Below are 9,238 nucleotides of genomic sequence, written 5' to 3'. Positions count from 1 at the left end.
CTGGCCAGCGCCCTGGCCGGCGCCGTCTCCGTCGCCATCGGCACCCCCGTGGACCTCGTCAAGATCAGGCTRCAGATGCAAACGCAGCCGCTGCTCCAAGGTAGGCAGGCGAGACGGGGCGGGTTTTCCACCCTTCTCTGGCGGGTTTGGGATTTTCTGGTTGCGTTTTGGTGAGCCCCGGCGGTGATTCTGGGTGGGTTTTGCAGCGCAGGGAGCTGGTGAATGCCAGGGAATATCCCGGCGTCTGGGAGCATCCAACACGCTCCAGGCAATGAGGCAACCTTGGTAGTCAGCAGTGACACCAGCACCCCGGAGCTTCCTGACGTTCCCGTTTGGGTCAACAGTGAGGAAACAGCTGTGCCGGGGGCAGCTCTGCGGCCTGTTTGCTCAGCCGGGCTCGGAGGCCACTGACCGTCGGGATTTGTGTCTGGAACGAGGTCGGGCTCTGCCCCACAGCTCCTGCACGGAGTTTGCTGCAGGTGGAAGCGGCTTTGAGGAAGGCGGCAAAGCTAGACTTGCTTTGAGCTTGGTTTACAAGAGTAGTCCTGCTCCTGCATGAGCATCCTCTCCTCCATCCTGCTTAGCCTGTTCACTCTTGCCGTGTGTTATTCCAACACTTGTATCCCTCTTTTTCCTTCTCTCCTAGCAAACATTCCATCGACACCSCCTGTGCCTGGATTTCCCGTGTACCGAGGCCCCATTCACTGTTTCAGGACAGTCCTGCAGAAGGAAGGGATAACGGGGATATACCGGGGCGCGGGAGCGATGCTGCTGCGGGACGTTCCTGGATATTGCCTGTATTTTATCCCTTACGTGTTTTTCTGTGCATGGATCACCCCGGATGGATGCATTTCCCCTAGCCCCTCTTCTGTGTGGCTGGCAGGCGGTGTGGCAGGTAAGCTCCCAATTTTGGGTTTTTGTTTTTAACCCCTACAAAAAATTGCTGTTTCTCCAGAACAGCAATTTCAAGGGCAAACCATCAGTTTTTAACAGGGCAGATCCACAGCGTGGCTGCTCTGGGACTGCTCCGTAGTGCTGGCCCCAGGGAGAGGATTTGGTGCCAGGCCTCTCCCTTGCCCAGCGCCACGTCCCTCGGCCTGGTCAATAAGCCCATCCCGTTTATTTCCCTTCTCCGGAGTGCAGGATCCCGCAGGAGGCCGTTGCTCGGCTCGGGCAGGGCTTGCCAGTCGCTGCAATCCCTGGCGCGTCGCTGGCGTGTCCCAAGGGCAACTCCCAACCAACACCCTGATGTGCCAGGCAGGAGCGGCCTGTGCTGCACATGCGCTAGGCTGAGCTTAAGCAAGAGGCCGTGGTAGGCGAGCGCCGGGCAGGCCTGTGCAGCTGCAGGCTGCCCAGTGCAGAGCTTCCCTCTTGGAGTCACAACRTGCACCAGGTGCAGGGATCCTGCTGTTTGTTTGAGGCAAAGCAGCTTCCCTTTTGCATTCTCAGCACAAAATTCGCTTTGCAATAATGTTGCATGAAGGTTTCCTTGGGAGTTGCTCCAAGCATCACTCCGAGTGTCCCCCTTGTCCCCAGAATCCCTGTGACAGCAGCACCGCTGCTCGGGGAGCACCTCCAGGAGCACCRCGTGCAATTTGCTTTGCTGCAACCTCTGAAACCTCAACGCTGCTTCCCGACATAGGGAGCTYTGCTCCCAGGCGCCTTCCCTGCCTGAGCCAGGTTATTGCCCTGGTTCGCTGGGCCATGGCCAAGAAAGCCCAGACAGGAAGTTATTGAGATACCTCCAGGCACGATCAAAGCCCGAGGATCTGKGTCAGGATAAGGAGGGTTTTCTCGCCTGCCTTTTCCTAGGAGCGATTTCCTGGGGGACTGCGACCCCGATGGATGTGGTGAAGAGTCGGCTTCAGGCGGACGGCGTTTACGTCAACAGGTACAAAGGGATCCTGGACTGTATCCTGCAGAGCTACCAGAGCGAGGGCTTAAAAGTAAGTGGGGTTTGAAGGGATATCTGGGTGTTGGACTTTTCAATACACTGGCTTTCACAAACCCAGCTGCAGGCAGATGAGGGGGGACCAAAGGCAGTTCCCTGTAAGCACTCATCCCAGGGCAGTTTCTTTCTAAAGCAGTACGATGAGCATAAGAAGGTGCCTGCAGAAATGCAGAAGCGACAGCCCCGGGGTCATAGTCTGCTGGGGCTGTTAACGTAAAGCAGCACTTTATGTCGGGGTGTTGAACTGGGATATAACCTGAGTCAGCATAAGCTAGCAGTGGGAAATGTCACCTCTGTGACTGCCTCTGCCRAGGGAAAAGCCCTGGGCACATCCAGGCTCTGGTTCAGGGGCCACAGTTGCATCCAAGGACACCTTGGCCACTGTGGGCTGCTCCTTGGAGTAGCTTGCATGGCCCATAAGCATTGCCCCAAAACAGGGAAGCTGGCTGTGCTCTTAAAGCAGCATCAAAGCAGGGATCACAGCTCACTATAAGACTTTGAATGGCTGGAAAGGGCATTTCCATGCGTTTTCCCCCTTCTCTCTCCATCCTCATCCTCACCACCATCCTTGTTCTGCCTGAATATTGACAGTTGATTGAGGCGCTTAGTTCTCTTGCTTGAGGTCGGAGCTGCTTGTGGGTTTTCTGTGAGGCACCTGGAAAGGCTGCAGGAGGGTTGAGGGAGAGCTGAATAAGGTGAGTGGGCCCTTTTTTTTGCAAGGAAAAAGCTTTCTGCGTGTTGGGAGACCTAGAACTGCTGGAATGTCACTGAGAAATGGCAAATGCAGGTCTGGCTGTTTGCTTGTTCGTAGATATATGAGCAGCACTCTCAGCAGTGAAAGCAATTGTCTGATGTGCATGAGAAAAATGCAAATGTGGCTCTCTTGTTTTGATGAGAAAAATATGTGCCTGTGGCCTCTTCATCGTAAATCTTCGTTATTGCTTAAGTTGGCTTTGACATGTGTTACATTATGGAAACCTTGAATCTCCTCCAAGAAAATTCTATCTCTTCAAACAAAATAATAACACACCCCTAGTAAATCAAGTGAACATTATCCCAACTTCCCGTTGCCAACTCCATCATAGGCCCCATGCTTTGATTCTCGGTCCCACGTGGCAGCAGCATGCACCGTATGCATTGACCTCAGGGTACGGTGGTGGTGAGTGAGCTCGGTATTTCAGGGGACGTGCTGGTTAGACCCTGTAACCTAAAGACTTCCAATGTCGGAGCCAGGATCTTCAATCTCTTCCTAAGGCAGTTGTGGGATCTGTGCCTTTGTAAGCTCTTGAGGGCTTTGGTTTTGTTGGTGTTCACATCAATTGTGAAATTGTGGTTTAGAGTGGTGATCGCAGTGACTAGCGCGGCTGGTTAATGGGGTGATTTGGGGTGAAATGAGCCTGCAGAGACCATGGTTTTGTAGGCAGGCTCTCCTGGACCCGCGTGGGGCGGCCCTGTGTGCACCCTTGCACGCACTGCGCTCAGACAGTGCTTAGACGTGAGGGTTGATGCTGCAGGGAGCTAATCCAGACCCTGGTGTTATTCYTGCTGCCCCTTTTCTGTGGTCAGCGGGGAGAAACAGAGCCCTGCAAGGACAGTTTGGAGCATCTCACCTCTCAATGTCTTTTGATGGGAGCCTGCTTCTTGCTGCATATGGCACTGCAGATGTGTCCTGTGGCTTATTCTGCTTGAATCAGGTGCTGATCCCGGAGTGTAACAGCTTCTCTGCTCCTCTTCTGCTTCCCAAAGTGTCTTCTGCTCCTGTAGACTCAGCTCCAGAAGTTGGAGCAGTTACTGAGTGAAAACCTTCCTGTTCTGCATGGGGATTTGTCAGCATGATCCCCATGGATGTATGAAAAGAGACAGAGGGATTGGCTGCAGGTGGGGTTTTGCAGGAAGAAGTTTGAGATTTCCCATTTTCTCTTCTCCACCAGTGCTATGCTACTGCTGGTTACCTCTGCCCATTCTGGATTGTGCTGAGGGGTCTAGGGGCTCCTCATGCAAATATCACACTAATTTCATCCCCAATGCATATGACAGCAAACACTAGCAGTGAGAGGATCTCTTGAGCAAGTCACGATTTTGTTCTTCAGAATTCCACTGTGATTTAGTTCAATGTTTTCTTCTTAAAATAGTCAGCATATTCCTACGCTCTAACCTTTTTCCATCCCCAACAGGTCTTTTTCAGGGGCATCACGGTCAATGCAGTGCGAGGATTTCCAATGAGTTCAGCCATGTTTCTTGGCTATGAACTGTCTCTCAAAGCAATGAAAAGAGACCAAACTGAGGCCAGTCCTTAACCTCCAGGTCAGCGCATAAAGACCCTCTAGCATTATTAAAATTAGAAAGCAAATCTCTGCAATTGTATGGATCTTCTAGAAGTCAGAGGGAAAACTGATAAGTGGGTGCCTAAACTTCTCGTGTTGAGCACGTTTCAAATTTTGGTCTGTGGGATTTGGTAGAGATAGCAAAACTGGCAAGATGCTAGGTTTCAATCCAGATCTTCTGGGATTTCATTCCAATCATTTTGATTGTTGTGATTGTCTTGATTGGTGTGAGCCAGAAATAAAAGTTTGAAAGGAGAACATTCCCTAACRTTTAACAATTTTTGAAATATCATTCCCATTAACATCTGTGCACCTTATACTTTCCTTCATAGATTCATGCACAAGGTTCCAAAATTAAGCACTATCAAAGAGTCTTGACTTTCCCTTGTAAACTTAGGATTGTGTAAAGGAGCAACATTAAAAATATCTGATTACAGAAACTTTTTTAGAAGTTAAATACTCAAAATGATTCTTGGCAGTCCTTGMTGTTTTCTGTGGTGCTTTATAAATTTCCTTCTCTCTTATCTCAAAAGTGTAGCTAAGAAGACCTGACCAGTCTGCTACATTCCTGGGCCAAATCAGCAGTGAGGTGAGGTGCCGTTCCCAGCATGGGATACGGCCTCAGCACCCTGCAACCACAGAACCCTTCGGCTCATGGACTGCGCTTTGTGTTCAGCCATGGACTTGGCCACGGGAGAGCTCCAAACCTGCACCAGCTCAATCCAAATCCAAAGAACACTTCACTCRATTTTCTATAAGCACCTTAATAATTGCTCTAGCTGCACTGGGCTTTTTCAGCAATGATGAACTTTCCATTGAGCCAGTAGGACAACTGGCTTTCTTTACACAGAAGAATGATATCTATCCAAGAATGAGCTGTCTGTCATCAACTTAAGTTTCTTTTACAAAATATTGGAGATATACATATATATATATAAAAATATATATATATGTTTTTGTAAACAGGAAACTTCCACTCGAGGGGAAAAAAAGAGGAGGAGGCATGCTGGGGGTGAGGATGCTTTCCATGTAGGAAGTCCTGGATTCCTAACAAATCCTAGTTTGTTTTCAGGACCAAAAAAAATGGATGACTCCACCCTGGGGTACTTTTGTTTAACAATTTGAAATTCCCCATACAGTTTGTCACAATTTAATACATTAAAGGAGGTGGAGGGCTTTGACAACTACAGTTCGTCATCCAAGCTGTAAGTTAAATTGAGAAAACAAGAAGATGATAAATGTGGAGTGTAAACTGCTCCTTATTCCTCAGGAAACAGTAGAACAAGTCTGTATTTCATATAGATAGCTGCCCCTTAATTTGCTTAACTTGCTTTGTAGACTTCCAGGGATTTGCTAGAATCTGGACAGTCTGGTTTCTTGGATCTGACAGTCTGTCCTGGCAAGTACCAAATTCTGCTGGCATCTCTTGGCAGCCTTAAGAGGCCACTGCCAAATGAAGCCTCTTTAAGGGATATGGATTTTATCCCACACTATATGCTGCAAAACGTAGGGGCCAACTTCAGACCTGTTGCGATCCTACCCACAGGATGTGGGTGCAGAACCAGGTATCTTTTTGGTCTACCTCAGCTTTTCATTTACTCTCAAGATCTTGCATCATTCTCATCAYTTCTGTTTAAGGTGTTTATGCTACTTTTGTTTATCCGTGCTTTATTTTCTAAGCATGGGGCTTCTGATGCCAAAAGCAGGAGAACCAGCTCTGCTGGGACTGGTGACACGGGTRGCACTGGCAGGAGAGGTGGCAGGTGGCAGCCTCGTGGAGCCAAGTGCATCACAAAGGAACTATCTGGGGCAACACGGTCTTGTGGAAAACGTACAGTTCCCCCATCTTCCTCTGGAGAAGGAAAGCTCTGGGCAAGAAACCCAATGATGGCAATTTTAGCAACCTCAATAAAGGTTTCTGAAGACACCTGCATTAGCCATTCTGCTTTACTCCATAAAAAAAAGAGAAGGAAGAGGAACCCCAACATCCTTGTCCCTCAAGAAATGGAGGAATAGTAAATGAGGGCAAGATAATTGAAGACCCCAAGTCCCAGCAAACAGCACGTGCAAAGTTGGGTCTAGAGCAAAGTTCACAAATGGGTGCCCTAATCTCCTGTAACAGTGGGGATTGCTCTTCTTTGGGGCCTGAATTAGCACCCACTTACCCCAGAAAGGTCCTAAAGAGGTGTAGAAACAAACCCATGTTGCTGCATCTCAGGTTCACATAGTGCCTTTATGCTTGGCAAGAACAAGAGGAGCTGGTTCTGATAAATGTTACGTATAAAATTGATGAGCCTTCACACAAATATTTGGTTTTGGCCACATTTTTTAAAAAATCATTCTTTCCATGTTGCCTATTTTGAAGAACATACTTTATGTGTATGTRTTAGGTGTGTAATAACAGAAGACTCCAGGGATAATACTTGGAGAAAATGGTTTCTTCAGTGCAAATAAACTGCTTAAGCTAATGACTTTATGTAAAATGGAGTATGAATGGATTAAAATGATGAGGTTTGCAATGAGCTGCCTATCTGAGTAATCCTGTCCCTAAGTTCTGTGCTTTTAATGCTCACCTTTGTGTACAGAGCTGTTTGATATTTTTTTCCTGATTTTCTCCCTACAATGAAACCAATTTTGAGATGGATCCTCAGGGCAGGCTGGGATAGTGGGTGCCTGCTGGAAGCAGCTGTTGGACAGAGCTGTGTGTCAGCTGGTGTGGAAGGAGAGCGGGAAGGAAGCTTTTAATACAAAGAGATCAAAATAAAATGGGAAGTGAGTAAAAGGGTTTGGCCACATGGTGGCATCCACAGCAAGGACAGGGAGGGGACACAGTCCATGAGGAGCTCACTGGCTTGCATTACTCAAGCTGTCAGGAAAACAACGTTCCCTCTTTCTACACTCAATGCCCAAGTCCCTGGTTGCTTCAGGATGAGCCCACGTTGCCCTGCTAATGGAAGAGCCCTCATCGTGGGCTGGACCGGATCGTGGGCTTTGAGGCCACAGTTTGTGACCTGGGGTGATTGCAGTGTGGTCCTGGTCCAGTCCTGGAGACAAGCTGTGGCTGGCAAGACCCCAAGCACAACTGGCCGGCTATGCCGCGGCTCACGAGGCCAAGATCCATAGGGTAGGTCCTGGTAAGGAAAAGCTGGAGCGGGAAGGTTTGACTCTTACCCAAAGGCAGCAGTGTTGAGGGAAGCACGGAGCAGAATTTGCCTTGTGGTTCTTTGTGGCATGGGTGAACACAATGGATCCCAATTCAAGCTAATAAGTGAGTAGAGTAGTAAGTGATGGTGAGAGAGACATTCAATGGGAGGTGAGTGCTTGTGGCCAAGGTGTGAGAGTTGGGTGCTAGAAGAAGAGGTGGTTCTAGCTACAATTCAGCTCATGAGCATGTCCTTTACCAGGGACCTCATACCCACACCCTGGGATGCCGATCAGCTGTGTCCGGGGCCTGGGACGAGAGCTCAGAAGAGAGGGTAAGATGAACCTTACAGGTGGGGTAGTCCCACATCTGAAAGAACGTGAAGGATGGCAATTGAAACGTGTGCCTGGAGAGACTTAACAGGTCTGGGTCATATGGTGCCTTAAAAAAAATTATCAAATTCATTATTTTTCAGAGATAACATTATTGTCCATTGATAGAAGTCATTGTGTCCAACAAATCATTTTTGGGTGATTGCTGACGGGATTTTAAAACTTGCCTGGCAGGCCAACAGGCAAACTTAAACCAGGGTGTTCCAGAATGACCCGCTGCCAGGGCCATGTGCCCTGGCACCACACAAGAAGCCTCAAAGAATCCAAAGCCTGAATTAAAGTTAAGCCTGGCCTAAGGCTAAGCCTGGCCTACAGCTACAAGCTCAGGCAGGAACTTGGCCCGTGTGGTTTTTAGCATGTCTAAACTCTTGGCGGGGATGGCTCTGAGCCAGATAGGCTTTTTCTCACATCTAGGGAGTCCCTTCTAGTCCCTACGTAGTGGGTTCACACTGCGGTGGCAGGGGAGATCACAGTCCCCATCTGAATTTCTCTTTTTCTTTTGTAATCTGTGACGTAGCAGCAGGCATCTTCTTTTCAACCACTAAAGCATAAGGTATCTCCTGAAGCTCTGGTTAGTGTGAAGTTTTTTATTTTGTAGTATGGGTAGCAACAGGATCTTATAGTGACAAGTTCTCTCCTAAGCTGTTGCATTAATGTAAGCCAAGAAGGCCACTGCAGGCCTTGTGTCCATGCAGAGAAAAGCAAAGTGCAGTCTGAAAAAAATGGTGACACCCAAGGACAGAAATAGGAACAAGTTCAAGGAGCTACATTTAATRTAAGAGGAATAGTTTCTTTTAAGACATTTTTTTCCTATATCCACTGCTATAGCAACACATGCTGATAATTACCAACGTGGATAAATAATGTGTGACGTATGCTGCCACAGGTAGGCACCAGAGGTAATTAAGCCATACAATGAGGGAAAATTTAAGCAATTACAGTGATTCCCAAAGCAGTTTTCTTAAACTACATGTCCCACTACAGCTCTGCAGGCAGAACAACCTGTTAAGTGCTGTATGTGCAACAGAAGAATATCTTTTTAAGGAGGTCTCAGTGTTCCCAGCTGAGGTTTACACTGCAAGATAAAAAGCGTTGACTAAATCAATGAATTTCTTGTTAGTATAGGTGGAACAACAAGACCACTAGACTGTAGATCAACAAATCTCTGAAAGGAATGTGAAAGTCTTTAATTATGGAGATGGCAATGGGCACCCCAGCTCACCTAAGTGTAAAGGTTTTGAGAAAACATAGAATTTGCAGTTGAGAGAGCACAGGAAGATGGTTGCCCAGTCATGACCACCCAGTGCTTCAAGGCTGGTTCCTCCTGGGCACAAGCACCCCGGGACTTGCATAAATCCTCTCCGTGAACTGGGTCATATTCTACATCCCCAGATTTCAAAGCTTTTATCAATTACCTAGCCTGCTTATG

The 9,238-nt window shown here is 48.1% G+C and overlaps 1 protein-coding gene across 1 annotated transcript in view; it reads left to right on the top strand.

Moving 5' to 3' along the window:
- The window catches only part of SLC25A48 (solute carrier family 25 member 48), an 8,476-nt gene extending 3,456 nt beyond the window's left edge, over positions 1-5,020 (top strand). Inside the window, exons 4-8 of the mRNA XM_026047571.1 lie at positions 1-100; positions 647-895; positions 1,813-1,946; positions 4,126-4,255; positions 4,814-5,020. The exon at positions 1-100 is cut by the window's left edge and continues 216 nt beyond it. Coding sequence (XP_025903356.1) covers positions 1-100; positions 647-895; positions 1,813-1,946; positions 4,126-4,248 — 606 coding nt within the window. The 3' untranslated portion in view covers positions 4,249-4,255; positions 4,814-5,020. The remainder of the gene's footprint in view (positions 101-646; positions 896-1,812; positions 1,947-4,125; positions 4,256-4,813) is intronic.
- Positions 5,021-9,238: the final 4,218 nt, after the last annotated feature.

The sequence above is a fragment of the Nothoprocta perdicaria genome, unplaced genomic scaffold, assembly GCF_003342845.1.
Source record: "Nothoprocta perdicaria isolate Ctin4 unplaced genomic scaffold, notPer1 scaffold_5, whole genome shotgun sequence".
NCBI lineage: Eukaryota > Metazoa > Chordata > Aves > Tinamiformes > Tinamidae > Nothoprocta > Nothoprocta perdicaria.
The sequence above is the reverse complement of the archived record's forward strand: the minus strand, read 5'-3'. Positions and strand labels throughout refer to the sequence as shown.